At 33.7% G+C, this 21998-nt stretch overlaps 1 protein-coding gene across 1 annotated transcript in view; it reads right to left on the bottom strand.

The window, feature by feature from the left end:
- Nucleotides 1-21998, bottom strand: part of GABRG1 (gamma-aminobutyric acid type A receptor subunit gamma1) — an 81078-nt gene that overhangs the window by 46931 nt on the left and 12149 nt on the right. The window contains exons 2-3 of the mRNA XM_006727326.3: nucleotides 19745-19893; nucleotides 2809-2876 (exon numbers count right to left, since the gene is read on the bottom strand). Of these exons, the coding sequence (XP_006727389.1) occupies nucleotides 2809-2876; nucleotides 19745-19893 (217 nt within the window). The remainder of the gene's footprint in view (nucleotides 1-2808; nucleotides 2877-19744; nucleotides 19894-21998) is intronic.

Here is a 21998-nt window from a genome sequence, read left to right as displayed (position 1 = left end):
AGTTCTCAGTGCTCATACATAACTCAGAGTTTTAATTAGAGCACACATAGTTGAACAGCCTCTATCCAAATTATTTTATTCTTGTTCAGTCCTCATTAGTGCATCTGTTACTCATTTTGAATTTAAATTCTCAAAATGTAAGCTATAGAATTAATCTATTTATTGACTAAATTATACATTTGTTCAATGTTCAATTATTGAATATCCTACTTTTTTGATAGTGATACCACGATTGAAGTCATTAATCTAACCCTGAAAAAAGGTAAGGAAAAGCATATCTTATTATAGAATAATGTTTTAGGTCTTACCAGTAATCTAAAGAGATATTATTTATTATAGCCAGTCTTAAAAATAAATAACCATTTTTCATGAAGCCAAATATTGGCTAATTAAAAAAAAATAAAACCATTAAGCTAATACATTAATTTTGTTCCTTACCAGTAACTTAAATTGTATGAGTTGTTAAGGGGGGAAGGGGAAACCTATCCTCTTGGTTGCTTAATTACACTCAAATCTGCTTGCTTGATTACATTCATATGCAAAACAATGTTGTTCATTTTATGAAAACTGAATTCTAATTTCCCTGCATTGTTTAGTTAAAACAGTCTTCTATGTAAACTCCTCCTTATTAATCCCCAGTATGACAATGTTTCTCTTTTAATAAACACTAGCAAGTATTCTATGTCTTCTTTTCTTGTATGTGCTTTAGTATCACCAGTTTTAATAGCAATTTCATTTAATTAGCTTTTTAAAAAACTATCACTGGCCAAGGTTATAAGTATGTAGTTCGCCCTCCTGAGAAAACTAAATCTTTAATACCATGAAACTTTTATATAGGAAGATCATCATAGAAGTTTCTCAGTAGCCATTCTTTTTTTTTTTTTTTTAAGATTTTATTTATTTATTCATGAGAGACAGAGAGAGAGAGAGAGGCAGAGGGAGAAGCAGGCTCCCAAGGAGCAGGGAGCCCGACGCGGGACTCGATCCCAGGACCCTGGGATCACGACCTGAGCCGAAGGCAGACGCTTAACCATCTGAGCCACCCAGGCGCCCCTCAGTATTCATTCTTGTCAAAGTATCTCTGGAATATGAATACAGCCTTGAATCCTATTTCTCTTTATTTTAATGACCACATTTTTTTAAAATCAATTCATTCAAATTAAAAACAAGAACCCAAGACTAAACATATACAATTCAGAAAATGTAGACGCCCATAAGCTCTAATGGGCCTGTCTTCTTTAAGCATTGGTTAATTGGAAACTAAACGTTGTAAGATTCTCCTAAGAAGAAAATTAGCATTTTAATAATCTATTACTTTATAAAATTTCATATTTGCATAGTGTTAAATTAATACACACAGGCATAGAGAATGCTTTAGCTTTACAAAAACCAGCGGTTTGTTTAGGAAGTCAATTGGGACAGAGCCAATACTCGAAAACGTATTTGAACTTTCCTTCACCTTGGTCTCTTTGCCACTGTTTTGCCTCCATTTTCTTGCCAACCTTGCTGATTCTTTTACCATCTCAGCTTCATCTCTCAGGTCCTTAAATGTATGTGTTCCTTAAGGTCTGATATTTATTCCTTTTTTCTTCTCTTTACTTTAAGACTGTTGTTCCCATCTCTAAGAGGTTTAGCTCATTTCTGACAAATACTTGCTCCAGCTCTAACTTTCTCCTGAGAGTTCCTCATTTCAGATTCTCAAATTCAACTTATTTCCACAGCCAATTCCTATTCCTTTGTAATAAGGAGACAAAGATGTTAGCTATGGTTTGGCCCAAATGTTGTCAGTACAGTAGTCAATGCAGGCAGCTGTGAAAGTTAATGACAATCATGTGAACGTCATATTAAGTAAGAGAAAAAACGGGGCTGACAGTAATCATCAGACACAGGCAACTGTTAGGCATGATGGCCATTAAGATAAAAAAGGGGTTAAGGTCTATAAGAAAGGGATGATCTGACTCTTGTACTAATGAATAAATGAGGTTAAGAGAGAAAATCAGCAAAGTTTTAAGAATTATCTTTGGATGGTGTTATGGGCTGACTAGTGTCCCCCTAAAATTCATATATTGAAGCCCTAAACTCCAGTATCTCAGAATATGAATTTGGGATTACCTCAGAATAGAAGATACATTGACCAGACTACAGCAACCTCTTAACTGGTGTCTCTAACCCTCTTAATGGTCTTGTCCATCTTCCACACTGTTGGAAAGTGATTTATTAAAAATATAAATTCACCTATGGTACCCTCCTGATGAAAAGTTTCCATCATTTCTCTGATCTAAGGGAATACAATTCATATAACACACACTTCTTATCATGGCTGAGAAGACTCTCCTTAATAAGGACCATAGACATTCTGTCAGCCTCACTTCCTTACTTGCACTTTATGTTCCAGTGTTATCAAACCCCTGGAAGTTCCCCTGATCTTATCAGGTTGTTGCATTCCTCCATCATCTTGTGCATGCTCCCACTCTGCCAGTAAGTCCTTTTCCTTCTCTATTTTCCCCTCAGTCCTTGTGGTTATCTCTCTCCAGATTTCTTCAGGGATCTACTCGTGATGGATGAGGTGATAATTTTTCATGCCCTAGCATAGTTCCTACCAACACAGCACATTGGAGTAAGAGGTTACACATTCTTAGATATGGGATATTTTAGCGCTAGTCCCTGAACCTGGCACACATTCATTTCACAGTTGCTCTGAACTCTTTCAGGATAAGCTATCAGAATTCATCACATATCCATTCTATTATTGGGGTATATACTCAAGAACTCTATGGCAGACAATTATTTTTAATATTCATCACTCACCATATTTATGGGATCAACTGGTCCAATACTGTTCACATAAACGTCAGTTTCAATTACTGTGGGCCTCACTGCAAAATACCAACACAAAGAATGGTCAAAGATAAGATTAGAGGTTGTGTTAAATAAATCTTAGCTTTAAATAAATCTTCATAAATAACATTTGCCATTTAAATAATAAAATATTCCTCATTGGGAAATTAAGAAACATTGCCCATTACAAAAACACAAATATCTTTTCAGTTAAAAAATCAATTATGTACGTAAAAGTTAACATTTTTAACTAAAAACATTAAGTATTTTTTTATTTTATTTTAGAGGGAGAGAGAGAGAGAGAGCATGAGCAAGGGGAGGGGCAGAAGGAGAGGGAGAGGGAGAATTCCAAGCAGAATCCATGCTGAATGTGGAGCCTGACTCAGGGCTTGATCCCAGACCCTAAGATCATGACCTGAGCTGAAATCAAGAGTTGGATGCTTAACCAACTGAGTCACCCAGGCACCCTAAAAACACTTTAATGTACAACCTAAAAAAGTTACAAATATCTAAATCCTTCATTAAAATTAAGGAAGTAAATTCAATAAAATTTACTAGATAATTTACTCTCTGCTACATGATAGGGTTTTAGAATTCGAATGGATATTAGAACCTAAATATTACACAATCCTACTTAATGCCTATCAGTGGTGTGTTGGTAACTGTTTAACAGCCTTGTTCCCATAGTGGGGAAGCCCTGATTTGTAGATTTTGCCGATACCCATGGGTAAATATTCCCACAATGGTTGATTTAAGGATACAAACGTGAAGTCACTGAATGCAGAGTTGGGACAGTATCTAATAAATAGCTATTGTGAGCCAGCAAAAGGATGTTCTAGCACACAATGGGACTTGAAGCATGGGTATGAGGATTGAAGGAGATAATGTCTATAAACCATCCACCTTCAGGTCTGATTCTTATGAGGAGCTTCATAAATATTTGTTCTTGCTTCTTTCTTCCCTGTTAACAACATTCCTTTAGGTTGTTTATGCTGGCTCCAGAATTAAGTGTATTTTTGTCTAAATTTCACAGAGTGTATTGTAGAGATGTCACTGTGGATTTCATCTATTGTGTTTTGTACATAACCATTTGTGTTTTCTCAGTTAGTCTTAAGTGCTATGTATTGTATATCAGTATTTTTATAGTCTATCAAAATGTGTAGTGCAGATCCAGCCTTTTAAGTGTTTATCAAATGACATGATTAATGAATACCTGCAATAATATTGGATTATGGTTTTTAGTTTGCTATGAAAAGTATTTTCACATGGTTTACTTTATTTCCCCTGTCCCACCAAATAAAATATAAAGAATTCATTTACTAATTTGCAAATACTTGTTGAAGAGTGAATGTAAAGGGTTCACAGTGTAGACAAGAAGAAGAAAACCATTTCAAGAAGAAAACCTATCATATCTCACAGAGATTTTTATAGAGATGATGCAAACAAAATAAAGCAGAAAAACCTCCTTGTAGATTGAAAGTTTCTATAATAAAGTGGCATGTTTAGTAACACTTACTCAGTTCTCCTTTCTAAAGTTTATCTGACTTCCCATTTTTGGCCTAATATTTATCATTCTTACAATTCAAACGCTATGTTCGACCTGGCAGGACACACCTCCCCTTCTAACACGTAGCTAAGCCTGCCTGGAGTCTCTATCCAGCCCCAAGCCCCCTGTCTTGGAAACTTCCAATTTGGCAGATTTGCCATGCTAGCAAGAATTCAATGGAAAACTTGAGGTATTTTGAAAAACAGTGATTATATAATTTTAAAACAATATTTAATTTTATCCTTTGCAATTAAAAAACACACTACACTTAGAAAAACATAATAATGTTTACATAGTTTGGTTTTCCTCAGGTAAAGATTTTATTACATGGTATATACCATATTTGTTAAAAATAGTTTTAGTATGCAAAAGTATAAGTCTCTAGACCTATACAATACATGGTAATGTAATTCAATCTGCTAGCCAACAATTAGATTTCTTAAATAAAAGTAGGTCATATGATTTATAGAAGGCTTTATAATTTAACTTAGGCTGATGACTTCTGAGATGATTTGCTTTAATTGTTTGCCATTTATTTTTGACTATGAATTGAAGCCAATAAATATCATACAATTAAGCTAGTTTTAGCTAGATTTACAGAATGGATTTTATGAAAGCCAATTAATTTAAAAAAACATACGTTTATTAGTTCCATTTGTAAGTATATTTATTGCCGGTTATAAGCGATTAAGTGCAACATACCAGACTTATTTAATTAGATTTTTTTCAGTTCATCTGATAAATCAACGAACACTGAACATCTCTTTATTACATGATAATAAGGGCTGAACATTGCCTATGCTGAGAAATAAATGATTCTTGGGGGCATTTTTATTTATACGACATACTTTTCACATATATAGTATAGAAAGTTTTAGATATGAGTGTTCTATCCTGGTTTCCTGATATCAGTATTTCCTTAACCAATCATGAGACAAATATATAACACTAGAAAAGTATTAACTTTTGCATTAGGACATGAGCCACACTGAAATAGTTCATGAGCAACAGAAATCACGTTCATCTGAGATAAGACAAAAGAAGAATCACATTAGTGAGTCCAATGTAGATCATTGCTATTGATGAAGATATTCAATAGGTAACTTAATAAATGTATATTTGCAAACTATGAGTATTTCCTTAGTTATTATGTACCCTATTTTATGACTTGGGGCTGCTGGTATTTCATCTAGTTCTTTATATGTTTTGTTTTGTTTTTAATTTTTTTATTTGGCAGAGAGAAAGAGCACAAGTAGGCAGAGCAGCAGGCAGAGGGAGAGGGAGAAGTAGGCTCCCCACTGAGCAAGGAGCCTGACTCGGAGCCGGATCATGACCTGAGCCGAAGGCAGACTCTTAACTGACTAAGCCACCCAGGCGCCCCTCATCTAGTTCTTTAAACTTCAGTCCCAAAACATGAGAAAGAATAAGTCTGAAAGGGAACTAAAATATTTCAGATTAATTTTAAAACCCCAGCTAGGGATGATATGCTTCAAAATATAGAGTAAAGAGGAAAACAACAGAAAACTGTCATTGTTCCTTAATAATGACTCATCACCACTTTTATCGATTCATACTATGAACAATACTTGTGGGTGAAATCACTTAAAATATAGGCTTCTTGGTAGAGTAAGTACATTTTCTTAGCTCTATGATTTTCTCAGTACAAAGTTTGTTCAACTGGAAGATTTTAGTGATACTTAAAAAAGAAAACATCAGATATCCATTCAAAAATAAAAAAGGAGACTAAAAGGAAATTGTCATTCCAGGCTCATTAAACGATCTTTAGGAAGAGGGCACAGACTATGTTTAATTCTTCAACGCACATGGAGATGAAAGATCGCTTTTTTTGTGACAGCATAATAATGACGGAAAGAAACGTAATACCCTAGCAAATTACATTTTTGATAGATGAAAGGCAGGTAGAGAGGACACTGGATTATTTTTGCAAGGCCTCTTTCTGCGTTGTGATTCTAAGTACTTTGCTTTAAGTATCTCAGCAGAATATAAGATAAACTCTCAGTGGGAATGAATATAAGAAAGAATGGACATTCCGAGCAACTTAAAGAAAATGCAGAGAACAGTAAGAAGAAGCAAAAAAGAATTTAAAAAGAAGAAAGCAGTTGGATCAATGAAGTTTCCACACTCAGCTTCCATGTAGCTAAGGCAAAACGGAAAACAGCCAACTGTAGAAATGGGTAATCAGTTTTTAATCAGAAGATATAAAATAAAACAGATTTTAAAAATACTTCATAATTGTTTTTAACCATGCTTTCTTAGATGACATATTCAAATGGCTCTAAGATATCTTTAGCAGATTGTGTAGCTTCTGGGTCACTTTTGTATATTAATTCAGATTAATTAATTAATTAAGGTTAATTAAAAATTAACTCGGGTCAATTAAAATCTCTAATCCTGGAACATAAGTTTAACAGTCTTTTCTGTTGTGACAGAATAGGCATTAAAAAAAAAGAAATAGCTCCAATGATTTATACGTTACCGTTAAAATACACAGACTTTGAAAAAACCATAACTAATATGTTTTTCTTGCCCTAGAATAGACAGTGGGGTTTCTCAATCCAAAGATATCCCAGGGGTCCAGATACTTCTTCCCAGGCCTTGCTAACAAGGAAATGTCAACTAACACTCACCATCTCCTTCTGCAGGTTACATATGGATACGTATGGATGAAAAGGTACATATGGATAAGTAAGTTCTTAAGTGCAGTCTAATACTTTAGCCAATAGATACCAACACAATAAGCCAGAAACGATACTAACCCAAATTTTGGATAGAAAAAAATGCCTACAAAGAGCTCTTCAATAGTTCAGTCATTTATTATGTATGCTCTGAGATGAACAGATAAAATGCTACTATGCGATGTAATGTATGGGGATTAACATAACAATAAAAAAATTTTTAAAAATGCTACTATGCAAGGTACATATGCCTACTTAAATTTAAATAGAAATTAATTAAATTAAAGTAAAAATGTATTCTCTTAGCCATATTAACCATATTTCAAGTAGTCCGTAGCCAATAACCAATATCAAGTACTCAATACACATACATATGACAATTTTAATATATATTTAATAATCTATTTTAATGTAATATAATTCATACATATATTTAATCAAGTATATATATATTTAATTATTGGAAATGTCATCTTAGGAAAATAGAAGATGGGCTTCTCCTTCTATAGCTAAACATTTCTTTAGACAGCAGACTTAGCAACCTGCTCCTGCTCCTATATCTGATCCAGGGGGGATAGGGCGGTGGGAAGAAAGTTAGAAAGGACTGATGGGATCTAAATAAAGAAAAGCAGTGGAGTGTCTGCATACCTACTCTTTAGTGTGTCTAGGATATTGTAATTTCTTGTGAGTATAACTCACATCGAAAGAAACTGACTAGGCTAGAGGGATCTCACCAGTTTTTTGACACAAGAAAGTTGTACACCAGGAGCATGATCTTGTTGATGAAAGGAGTTAAGGCGGGTGAAAGAGAGAGCCATCTCAATTCCCCACGTCAAGGAAATAAACAGTTAAAATGCCTATGAACAAACAACAAAAACCAATCCTACCCTCCTACCCATAAAACTTGTTATTTATACAACTGCTTCTCAAAGTACATCAAGGGCCAGTTGGTGTGTGCCAGAAATGAAGTGAAAACTCACAAGACAAAGGTTTCAACTGCACCCAATTAAATGAACACAAAGACCATTCCTCTTCATATCTCCTGCATGTTCCCATCACTAAGAACCTAGAAGAGTAAAGCAGATTGAATAAAAGAGCAGATGATATCTGCTCCCTTCCTCACCCCACCAAGTCCTTCTCTGGTGGCACTCGTCTACCCTGTGTCCTGGGAGAGTGATAGCATTAATTCTATTTAGATATTAATTCCTGGATTAGATCAAACTATATGAATCACTGAAACTTCTTGGAAAGCCATAGACTCTACCCAAAAAGTTGTTAAGAAATGAAAAGGAGGGCGCCTGGGTGGCTCAGTTGGTTAAGCGACTGCCTTAGGCTCAGGTCATGATCCTGGAGTCCCGGGATCGAGTCCCGCGTCGGGCTCCCTGCTCGGCAGGGAGTCTGCTTCTCCCTCTGACCCTCCTCCCTCTCATGCTCTCTGTCTCTCATTCTCTCTCTCTCAAATAAATAAATAAAATCTTAAAAAAAAAAAAAGAAATGAAAAGGATTCGACATACAGTAGTTGAAAATTTACTAGAATTATACAACCTTTACTAGAATTATAAAACCTTAATGTCAATTTGCCATTAAGTTTAAAAGTCTTCAGTAAGTTCACTATATAAGTTTTCATAACATCAGTGAAGAATAAAGATGCTAATGAAATTTTGGACAGAAAGGAATGCCTGCAAAGAGCACCTCAACAAGTAAGACATTCATTATGTATACTCTGAGGTGCACAGAGAAAATGCTGCTATGCACAGTATGATTATCACGGTTCTTAGGACATGTTTAAGCTACACTATTAAACTAAGTGACGATGTCACAGATGTACATGGAATTTGAAAGTCCATATCTTGATCTGAAATAATGTACTTAAAATGCTAAATTGATGAGGTAGAACTGTCAAAATACCTACACATGGAATAAAAAAGATTATATACACTGGCTTCTATTCAGCAAATACTCATTCAGCAAACAGTAAGTGAAACCTTAAATTTATGCTTCAAGTATTGTTTTAGCGACCAGGGATATGGTGATGATCTATTTCAGGGATCTTATTTACAGGAAGAAAAGGGAGTATCAACTAATAATAGTGAAGTATGAGGAGTAAAATGGAAGTACAGATTTCTGCTTCTTATGATAAATAATTGGTATCAAATTAACCATCTCAATGAACATGACTATATGATTTATTTAAAATTAAAAAAATTATTGAAAGAATCACACAGCAGCTAACAAAATCAGGATATGATGCAACAATTTCCTGGAAAGAATGTAAATGCAGTGATGTAAGCTCTGCATTATACTGGCCACTTTTCCCCTTTGGTGCATTTGCTGTTTTACTGCACAGAAATGGTGATTAAAAAAGGAGAGTGACTTAGAACTTGTATCTGTCTCACTGGGCTAGAGAGACAAAATTGGAGTTCAGGGCTGTCAAGACAGCCAAGACTTCCCTGCAACTAAATGAACAAGAGAGGATTCAATCAGACATTCTACATGAAATTCCCCCTCAAGGTTTTTACTAATTCCTAAATTGTGCATATGCACAGTGTGATGTTAAGAAACCAAATATAAATCAGCTGCTAGGCGTCTAAAATAATATGGAGAGGTTTCAGCTATTTCCGGCATCTCTAGGGCCATCAAGGAAAAGGTTTCTTAGTACAAACCTCAGGCTATCAGTTGAGAGACTTCAAATGGTTATGCCCTGGGAAAAAGGAAAGTTTTACAAAAGGAAATATACTGGTTTGAGCCAAATGAAGGCAATTTCCTTTCTTGACTCTACTACCAAAATTAAAATCCTCTCTGGAAAGAAATAACATCATCTAAATCTCCATTATTTTTAATATACTCTACTGGCATTCAATAAAAAATTAACATACCATAAATGAAACAGAGGTCAATCACCTTAAACCAAGAGATAAAATGAAAAAGAAAAAGATTTATTTATTTATTTATTTGACACAAAGAGAGACAGATAGAGAGAGAGCACAAGCAGAGGGAGCAGCAGAGGGAGAGAGAGAGAGAGAAGCAGGCTCTCCGCTGAGCAGGGAGCCTGATGCAGGGCTCGATCCCAGAACCCTGAGATCATGACCTGAGCCAAAGGCAGACACTTAACCGACTGAGCCACCCAGGTGCCCCAAAAAAGAAATTTTTTAAAAAGTCACACAAGTGATCAAGATATTGTGATTATCAGACTTTAAAATAATTACAGTTAATATATATAAGAAAATGATGAAAAGATGGCAAATTTGATAAAATACTTGAAATACTTTAAAAATCAGATGCAAATACTACAAGTAAGAATTATGAAACTAGAAAAGGGGTCAATAATAAAAAAAGAGAATGAAACACGGAGAGAAACAATGAAAATTATATAAAAGTGTATGAGACATGCTGGACATAGGGAAAGAGTCAAACATCAGCAATTGGAGCCACAGAGAAATTGAGATAGAAAAAATATTTGAAGAAATATTGGCAAAGAATTTTCCAAAAGCAATCAGAAATTCCAACAAATAGATTCAAGAAATCCTGCAAATTCTCCCAAATACCAAAAACACAACAAAAAAGTCTGGGAACCTTATATAAAACTGCAGAAAACAAAGACAAAGAAAACCTACAAACAGAGATTTAAAAAATAGTTTATTTCTAAAACAGTAACATTGTTGTTGAAAAGTGATTTTTTTCAATGGAAATAATAGAATTGAGAAGAAAATGGAGTGAGGTTTATAAAGTTTGGAAACAGCAGCTACCCTGAGTTTAAATATTCATTGAAAATATCATTCAAATGAAGGTGACATAAAAATATTTTCAATAAAAACTGAAATAATTTTTTGCCATGAGATTTACACCAGAAGAAATACTGAGAGGAATATTTTTCTAAATGGAAACACAGTATGAAGAAAGGAAAGAATACCAAAGGGAGTAATTTCTTGGTAGACATTAATTGCTTTTAAACACTTTAAAATAATTTTGTTATTTCAAAATATAGCATAAAAATACATAGATATAATATCAAAAAAGGACTAGAGTTTCTGTGGTAAATGGCTTGAAATGTCCTTGAATTGTAATAAAGTTATTTGCTTATGATTAAATCTAATAAAGTAAGAATAAACATTTTAATCACTAAAAATGATAAATAATTTTATATTTAATAAGATACTATAAAGAGAAAATAAAACTATAACTATGTGATGAATCCAAGTGAGGGAAAGAATAGAGAAAAAAAAACTGTAGAGCAGATTAAGCAGATTAGAAAAACAAAACAAATATAATAGCAGTAGATTTAAAAAATATATATACAATACTTACCTTAAATTTATCTGCGCTAACCACTTTATTTAAAAGAAAAAGATTGTAATACTTAATAATAAAGTAAACAAAATCCAAATATAAAACTTCTATTCAATAAAAAGTCATAAGAATCCTAAATTTGTATGTACCTAAAGAGTTTCATTATATATTAAGCAAAAACTGAATGGACTTAAGAAAAATAGAAAAATTAATGGTTTCAGTTAGATATTTTTAATACAAAAATATAAAAAATAACACAAAAAAGTTGCTATATAGATTACTTGAGCAACAAGAATAATAAACTGAACTTGAGTATGTTCTTGGAGGAAAATCGAATTGTTAGGTATCAATAACAAAAATATACCCACAACACAACCTAGTTTTTTAAATTAAGCATTATTCACTTAAACTAGCCAATGTGTCCAAGAAGTAATTATAAAGGAATAAACTGTGAAAGGCTAAAGAAAGGTTTAGAGGAAATTTGTACAAATTTCTTATGTCTTCATCTCTTAATATTTCCTCCAAAAATATATAGAACAACAAAAAAGGGAAAAATACAAGTACCCAAAAACTATGGCCTCAGCATAACTTGAAGACAGAGAATGCCCAAATTCTAAAACAACTGTAAAAGAAAAATAAAAAAACAAAAACCACCAAATCCTGGCAAAAAAATCTCTCAAGCTCTTTCTCAAATCTGTTCTAATGCAAGAATTTGTAGTAAGCAAAGCAGACTAAGCTAAACAGAGGAAGAAAGAAGAGAGTTACTTACCAAAAGTAGATGTAAGAGGACAAGTAGAGAGAATGAGTGTGCCATAAATCTGAAAGTGTTTAAAATGTGTCCTATGGCCAGAACAAGAACTAACAGGAAAGCGATCTACCAATATATGTGATGTAAAAGAGCAGTCTCCAAAATAAGTAGTTTTGGGGTGGAAAAAAATGTCAAAAGGGAAAAAAGAAGCGGGCTTTAAAAATTGGGTGCAGGAAATGAAGCAAAGGGGGGGATTTCATGCTCCTACAAGAAAAGAGAACCAGTGAATTGGAAATCATACCATCCCTCCCCTAGCATGAAACAAATATGCACCACCTACAAACAAATTCATTTAAAGTATCTGGATTTGCTATAATGACATAAAAGAACGTCGATGAATTAGGAATCTTGAAAAATACTTGCAAACTAGAAACACAGTAGGGAAAAAAGGGAAGAGATCCATACAAAATTGTTGCAGAAATAAGAAATCAAGACCCAGGACAAATCAACTGTGGAAAATCTCTTCAAAAAATACTAACCCAAAAAATAAAAAAGTTGTAAGACAATACTCTAAACGGTCGAAAGGATTCAAACAACTATTTGAGGGTAAGAAAAAAAAAAAAACCCTTGAATCAGAAATTCAGGAAATAAGTAAAGAAATGTCCTCTCCCCATCCCACACATGAAAAAAACAAATAGGAAGAAATGACCAGAGAATTGATTGAACTGAAGAACCAGAAGAAAAAGAAGCATATTTTAAGCATAAATTAAGTCAAAAAGCTTTAGAAACGACAATTAAGGTCTCCTTTTTAATGTTTAAAGCCACAAGTCATTGTGAAGATAATACACAGGATATTTATAAACCAAATAACAAAGCAGCTACTTTTATGAGGCAAAATCTACAAAAGAAGCAAGGAAAGACAGATAGTAACATGCCAAAAACTTAGAATGAAAAGAAATCATTAAATTCCCAGGTCAAAAACTAGAAAAACAAGAAAAAAGTAAAACAAAATAAAATACAATGAAGGTTATAATAAAGACAAGGTAGAAATTATGAGGAAGTTAAGACAAAAATGGTAGAACTCATTAATAAATGGGATCCTGAGCTTTGGAGGACATTAACAAAGTAGAGGAAAATAGTATTTTAATTTTCTTGGCCAAAAAAAGGGGGTAATAATACAACATATAAAGTAAGAAATTACAAAAGCAAAAGTAAAGTTTGAAACAGAAGAAACTTTTTAAAATCCTAAGACACTACTTTGAAGACTTCATTGCAAATAAACTTGAAAACATAGATAAAAGGGACATTTTTCTTAAGGAAATACAGATTACCAAAATTCATCCTGACAGAGTATAAAGTATAAAAAGATCAATTTCCATAGGAAAACAAGGTGATTATTTCCAAAAAACATGAGACCTGGATGATTTTACAATGGAATTCTATAAAATCTCCAAAGACCAGTTGTCACTAAAGCTCAATAAATTGCTAGACTTTTGAGAATAAATGAAAACTCCCTATCATGAAACAAATATAAAAAGGATATCTAAGAAAGATGAAGACAGTACTCAAATATAAAATGAAACATGAATATCATTCATGAATACCAATGCAAAATACTAAATAGTACATTGGCAAATGGAATCCAACACCTCATCCAACACCTCATGGCCAAGGAGGCTTTACTCCAGGATGCAAATTGTTTCAATTAATATTATTTATCATATTAATAGATCTAAGGACGAAAATATTCATAATTATTTCCAGAAATACAGAAAATGCCTTTGACAAATTTTAATACCAATTTCCTGATTTAAAAACAAAATCAAGGGGCACCTGGGTGGCTAAGTCAGTTAATTGGCTGCCTTAGGTTTGATCAGGATCTCAGGGTCCTGGGATCAAGCCCGGCATCAGGCTCCCTGCTCAGTGGGGAGTCTGCTTCTCTTTCTGCGCCTGCCGCTCCCCCTGCTTGTGCTCTCTCTCTCCCACACACACAAATAAATAAATAAAATCTTAAAAAAAAAGATTTCAGGGGCGGCTGGGTGGCTCAGTCGTTAAGCGTCTGCCTTTGGCTCAGGTCATGATCCCAGAGTCCTGGGATGGAGCCCCACATCAGGCTTCCTGCTCCATGGGAAGCCTGCTTCTCCCTCTCCCACTCCCCCTGCTTGTGTTCCCTCTCTCGCTGTGTCTCTCTCTGTCAAACAAATAAATAAAATCTTTAAAAAAAAAAAGGATTTCATTCAAATAAATAAATAAATAAATAAATAATATAAAAACAAAACCAAGAAAGTTGAGGGATAATTTCTTAATGTAAATCTTTGTAGGACAAAACATTAGTCATTTCCACTAAGATCTAGAAAAAGGTCAAGTTACTCACAGTCTCCACTATTACTCAATATTATACTAGAGATATTAGTAAATGCTATTAGATAAGAGACATCATCAATTAGTTGCATATGAATTGGTAAAGAAAAAATAAAATTATCTTTTTTTTTTTTTTTAAAGATTTTATTTATTTATTTGAGAGAAAGAGAATGAGAGACAGAGAGCACGAGAGGGAAGAGGGCAGAGGGAGAAGCAGACCCCCCCGCTGAGCAGGGAGCCCGATGCGGGACTCGATCCCGGGACTCCAGGATCATGACCTGAGCCGAAGGCAGTCGCTTAACCAACTGAGCCACCCAGGCGCCCTAAAATTATCTTTATATACGATACAATAGCATATTTTGAAAAGTCAGATAATGCTTAAACCATAAAAAAGTCAGTAAAGCAGCAGGAGGGTAGTAGGATATAAAATAAGCATTCATAAATCAATAACATTGATACACAAAATTAATAACCAGTAGAGGACATTATAGTTGAGAAACTACCCTTTAGGTCAGGGAAAAAATTAAATACTTAGGACTCAATTTTTAAAATGTGAAAAATCTGTATGAGTAAATCTTTAAAATATTCCTGAAAGATGCAAAATAAATATGAAGAATTCAAAGACAGCCCATGTTCCCATATTAGTTGACTCAGTGTTATGAAGATTTTAGTTCTCCCAAAGTTAATTTACAAATTTAACGCGATCCCAATAAACATACAAACAAGTATTGTGAGGTTTTTTTTTTAATAGAGCTAAATTTATTATTATTTAAAAATGCAAAAATAAGGCACCTGGGTGGCCCAGTCAATTAAGCAACCAACTCTTGACTCTGGCTCAGGTGATGATCTCAGGGTCATGAGATGGAGCCCCGAATGGGGCTCGGCCCTGGGTGTAGAGCCTGCTTAAGATTCTCTCTCTCCCTTTCTCCACCCCCCCCAATCCCCTCTCCCTCTCAAAAAAAAAGAAGCCAGATAAACTGAAAGGAAAAACAAAACAAATGAAAATACGACCTGGAATTAGCCTTATAAGACATTAATACAAAATGTTTTAGCCTCTATATACTGTTGAGTCTCTACTATTACTATAGTGTAGTGACACATAGAAAAACAAATGAGGGAATGGAACAGAAAGATCAGAAATAACCAAAGTTCATAAGAAAATGTAAAATATGAGAAAGTGGGTGTCTCAAATAACAGAAGCAAAGATTGATTTCTTTCATAAATGATGTTTAGCCAACAGAAAAGCCATTCAGTAAAGAGAAAAATTAGATTCATACTTTGTACCATACAGTAACTCCTAATGGACTAGGGAATTAAATATAAACAAATAAAACCATGCAAGTACTAAAAGTAGACATGGATGAATTCCACTCAAAGTGGAATATAGCCAGTAATACTTGAGCCAAACTGTATTAGAAATGAATAAAATAACCATTGAAGGGAATAGGAAAGATAAGAACCTAAGTTAACTTTGTTGAACAATATTTTAATTACATTCTGTAAAGCTAAAGATGAAAATAATTGTACTTGAGTATTTTATTCTAGTTAATTTGTTTTCATAGACAAATGACATGTTAAAATTTTAGAACTACATTTTGTATTTACTGGAATTGAAAAAATAAGAAAATATACTATGGATAAATCAGAGCCAGGTGTCTCACTGTTGGAAAAAGGAATTACAAATGAGGAAAGAGGAAACACTAGAATGAACCCCATGGTGTTTAGTTTGGAAGCAGAACTATCAGTATGAACTCATGGTTTATAATACATGTAAGAAGGGACAGATATAGAAATATAGATGCCCATGAATGTGTTTGTAGAACATATATTTTCTACTTCTGCTCACTGAAATGGTTAGGAAGCAACAACACCCAATATTAATGAATATGCCTACTGCCCTGATCTTGATTTCTTTTTTTTTTTTTAAAGATTTTATTTGTTTGAGAGAGAGAGAATGAGAGACAGAGAGCACGAGAGGGAAGAGGATCAGAGGGAGAAGCAGACTCCCCACCGAGCAGGGAGTCCGATGTGGGACTCGATCCCGGGACTCCAGGATCATGACCTGAGCCGAAGGCAGTCGCTTAACCAACTGAGCCACCCAGGCACCCCTGATCTTGATTTCTAAATACCTTGGAGAAATGGTGAATTTTATTGCTTGGATCAAGATAAGCCAGGAATATCTTATGTACTAAAAAGTAAGGATGTGATCAGAAAATGATGGGGACGTATGAAAGGACACAGAAGCCAAACTGTAGGAAGTCCCAGTGCCAAGTTTATTTTTAGCAACAAAATAATGATAATAATGGGTTATAAACTATAAAATAAAACATATGTATAAGTCTACACTGAGTATAAATGAGTAGATAAATAAATGGAGGATAAGCCACAGCTCTTCCTTATAGTAGAATTACAAATAATATGTATAGAAGGAGTGATGATAATAATGAGTCACCATTTGGCAAACAGCACAGTAATAAATACTGTTACAGTTAAGAATCATTGATGGATATTAGCTTAATGGACAAACATGTGCTGAGACATTTTTACATAGTTGGCTGTCCTCCTGACAGTATCTCCTCACAACATATGTATTAATCTAGAAGGGGAAAAATAATAAATTTACAGTGGAGAAACCTAGAAGAAACCATGCTAAACCAAGTGTTAAAATTAATATCACCAGCAGTAAGATATACTAACATCATGTACCTCCTGATAGAACACACTGAAAGGTCACAACATCACTTCCGTGTTATCCTTAGCAAAAAATGTATCAACTTAGTGGAATAATGAAAACATCAGACAAACTGACAGACATTCCACTGGCCAGTACTCTTTAAGGTTATCAAGTTTATGAAACATACAGAAAAATAAAAATTATATCAGATTGGAGGAAAATAAAGAGACATGAGAACAAAATGCATTGTGGGATCCTTGTTGGAGTTCAGAAACAAATAAAAAGACATTAGTGAGGCACATGCCATAATCTAAATAAGGTTTGTAGAGTAGTTAATGGTATTCTTGATATTATTTTCTTGACTTAGGTTAGGATTTCTATGGTTATATAAAATGTTAACATTAGGGTTAAAGGGTTTGTGGAAATTCCACGTATGGATGCTATTTTATTAAGTCTAAGTTTTACCTTAAAATTAAATAATTAAAGCAATCTGAGAAAACATCAAATTGCATATGAGGAAATTAGATTAACATAATAAGCCAAATGTTGTAAAACAATGAAATTTAAGAAAAATTTTCAGACCCCCCAGACAGCTCAGTCGGTTAAGTGGCCAATGTTTGGTTTCCGCTCAGGTCATGATCCTAGGGTCTTGGGATTGAGCCTCCCTGCCAGGCTCCCACACTCCTAGTCAGCTTGTGGATTCTCTCTCTCTCCCTCCCTCCATCCCTCCCCCTGCGCATTTCTTTCTCTCTCTCTCTTTCTCTCTCAAATAAATAAATCTTAAAAAAAAGTAAATTTTTCAACAGAGAAAATTGACAAAGCCAAATTTTGATTTTATGACAATACTAATAGAATTGAAAAAGTCCTTCAAGATTGATTCATAAATAAAAGAACAGATTACTAATATCAGAAATGATAAAGGGGAAAAAAACTCAGATCCTAGAAACATTAAAAATATCACAAAAGTTATTATGAAACAATTTAACACTAGTAAATTTGAAAATTTATATTCCTTAAGAGGTTCAACTTACTAAAACTATTAAAGTAATTGAACTGTTAAAAAATTCTTTCCCAAATTAAACTCTAGGCCAGCATGACTTCACCAAATAATTCTCCCAAATATTTAAGGAAGAAATAGCATCCATTTTAGAAAAATTCTTTCAAAGATGAAAAGTGAGGGACAACAGAACTCATTTGTAGACCTTAGCATGATCTTGGTTCCAAAACTGAAAGAGACATTACAGGAAGTAAAATAAATGGCTATTCCTTTATGAACATAGATGTAAAATTCCAAAACAAAATACAAAACTGAATCTAGTGATATTTTTTAAAGTTACCATATCACAACTAAGTGCTATTTATTCCAGAAATGAAAATTTGGTTTAAGGTTTAAAAATCAGACAGTTACTTATAGAACAAATGGTAAGTAGAATAAAGGGCAATATACAATCATATGATTATTTCAATAGCTGTACAGAAATTATTTGAAACATTGAGGAAAAAAGAACTCTGGCAAAATAAGGAGAGAAAGGATTTACAAAGAATGTCTTAAAAAAAGAAGCCTACAGCAATCATACCTAATAGTGAAACATGAATTGCTCTTCCTGATATTAGGAACAGCCCAAAACTATCCAAAATTTACTCTAGTCTTAGCCAATGCAACATGGCATGAAAACAGTATAATTTTGGAAATAAAGTAAAATATTCATTATTTGCAAATAGATACTATTTGCAATGTAGTCATTATTTGTAAGTCATTATCTTTGTAGAAAATCTAGAAGAATACAACAGTAAGTAATTAAAATTTCACAAGGCTCCTGTGGACAAAATAAATATGCCAAATAACTTTTTTTCTATATACTGCTAATATAAAATTAGAAAATAAATTTTTAAAAATCTATTTACACTTGCAACAAAAATTCCAAATACATAGAATTAAATCTAGTAAGATATATTCAACACTTCTTCATAGGCAACAATAAAAATATATATATATAAAGAAAGAAATACATGATGCTCATGAATTTAGTATAGTAAAAATTCAATACGGTAATGATTTCAGTTTCCCCATATTGACCATAGATTTAATGCAATCCCAATAACAATGCTGGCTGGTTTATAATTTTTGTTTGTTTTTAATAAGCCATTGGGGGGGACTTAGAAGTTAATTATTATAAAACTTATACATAAATGCAAATGACTAAGAAAAACAAAGTAGGATTACCAACACTATTACAGGCTTATAATTAATTAAAACAGTGCTGCATTGACACAAAATTAGAACCCTACTTACCTTTCAGATATTCTCTTTTATGAAATACCTCTTAGCTTTTCAGGCAGTTTTATCAAAACTTTGCTATTGTACCCTTTATTGTAGCAGTTGTAAAATAATTACATCAAAAATATTTATATGCCTTTCTTCCCACATCAGACTGTGAATTTTTCAACAGTGCCAATTTAACTAATAATTATCAAACCTAGCAGTCTCTGACATACAGCAGATACCCAAGGAATATGAGCTATATGATTAAAATAACATCAGTAAATAAGGTTTCCAAAGTCACCAAAATCCCAAACAGATAACTCAAACTTACCTCCTATATCTGGGCGAAGTTTATTGTCATAGCCTTGAAGCAATGAGTTGAGAATTTGTGTTATATCTCCTTCATGAATCTTCGGTGCCAAGACCCAGGTTTTGTTCACTGTTAAATCCTCATCATCTTCGTCATCCACTTTATCAACACTAAATAATTCAAAAAAAATTTGAATGATAGAAAGTTCAACCAAATTCTGTATTGAAAAACAGAGTTTAAGATAATCATAATTCTTATAATTTTGTTAGGAAATAGTAAGAGGGGAAAAAGCATTAATAATATTTTACATTCAGTAAGGCTAATCCTTTCCTCATATGAACCATCCTGATATAATAATACTCAAAAATTAAGAATTCAGTACAAGAAACATAACACATAATATTGAAATAATAAATTAAACCTTGGCCACCACAGCTGTCATTAAAGGCTGTAGAGATTAGGCACTGAAAATGTGAACTGTGGTCGTAGATTTGTGCACTACACACTCTGCACAACTGTACGTGGTGACTCTAAACCACCATACCCAAAAATACAAAATAAAAGGTAAATAAATACAGGAAAATTTGTAATAACTGGTGAGATATTTAAAAATGCATGTGTAGAAAAGAAGACCAAAGGAAAAAGTATTGAACACATCTATGTTTCTTCCTTTCAATTCAGAAGAACACAGGCATCATATTCCAAGAACTTTGTCAGAGAATATCTTGTCATCAAATCATGAATGGGTGACTCACCTGCCACATATATGGTGGGGGACATGACTATCAAGTTTTATGACTAGAAGTGAGACTTTAGAAATCAAATAACACCACTGCCTTTATTTTATAAATGAGAAAACTGAAGACAGTAGGGAACTAGCCAATGTACAAACTCACTTATTAGCAAAGCTGAGAATCAAGTCCTAACTCTCCAGTTAATGCTTCTCACTATACCCCCGTGTTTAACAAGCCCATGGATTCAGCTTAATTCTGCACCATGGTAGAAAATGCAGCAATATAGATATTCATCTACAATTCATCAAAAGTAACAAACTACTCTTCTCTATTACTCATAAAGAATGCCATCTTCAAATGAGTATGATCTTCTTAGACTTAACACCTACTCTAGTAAATCTCAGTCCTCCAGTGAGAAAGGGTCCAAAGACTAAACACTTACATTGGTGAAGTCAGATAAATCCAAAATACATGAGTTACTTCCATATGTTTCAGAGATAGTCTTCCTTCTAGCAGTAAACATGCAAATTTAATTCAGTATCTTGAGTTGATTTTTCTACGGTATCCTTTTAGATTTCTTTTGCTTTGGACTTAAAACATCTTAGCTAATGCAGCCCTCACCGTCTTTATCCTTCTTAAAAATTTTTTTCCAGGGGCACCTGGGTAGCTCAGTCAGTTAAGCAGCCCACTCTTGATTTTGGCTCAGGTCATGATCTCAGGGTCCTGAAATCGAGCCTTACTTCAGGCTCCCAGTTTAGAGGGGAGTCTGCTTAAGGATTTTCTCCCTCTCCTTCTGCCCCTCCTCCTACTCACATGCACTCTCTCTCTCTCTAAAATAAATAAATCTTCTAAAAAGATTTCTAGGTTTATTGAGATATAATTGACATATATTATACTACAGATTTAAAATGTGTAACAGAATGATTTGATATATATATAGCAAAATTATTACCATAAGTTTAATCAACATCCACCCTTTTTATCCTTAATGAGTACAAATTAACATTATAAATTAAAACTTTACCTTTATAGTATCTGCTACCTTATTTCTTCTCCATAGTAATTCTATTGATAGCTATTATCGGCAGATAATAAGGTGGGCTATTATTCTCAATATTTCTTCTCTCCTTCCTGTCAGAGAACTATACTTTTCACTCCACTGACTTCTAACTTGGTCGTGTGACCTGAAATGTTCCTTCCTTACAGGAGGATTATACTTCCCTGATCTATTGAACTCGGGTGTGGCCTTGTGATTTGCTTTGGCTAATGGAATATAAGTGACATGCATCACTACCAAGCAGAAGATCTAATGTCAGTGCACAGTTCACCATATCTCTCTTGTCCTTCTACCAAAAGATGAGCCATACTTGGAGGCTACACCATTACTTCATTCCCAGAGTGAAGACAACATGGACAAAGCCACAGCTGACCTACAATGGCCATGTAGCCTGAGTGAGAAATCAACATTTAGTGTCATAAGCCACTGAGATTTGGGGGTAGCTTACCACCACAGTACACAACTTAAATTCATATGTGAACCC

Source organism: Leptonychotes weddellii, chromosome 2, assembly GCF_054177405.1.
Source record: "Leptonychotes weddellii isolate Sample4059 chromosome 2, ASM5417740v2, whole genome shotgun sequence".
Taxonomy (NCBI): Eukaryota; Metazoa; Chordata; class Mammalia; order Carnivora; family Phocidae; genus Leptonychotes; species Leptonychotes weddellii.
This window is presented reverse-complemented; position numbering and strand designations above follow the sequence as displayed.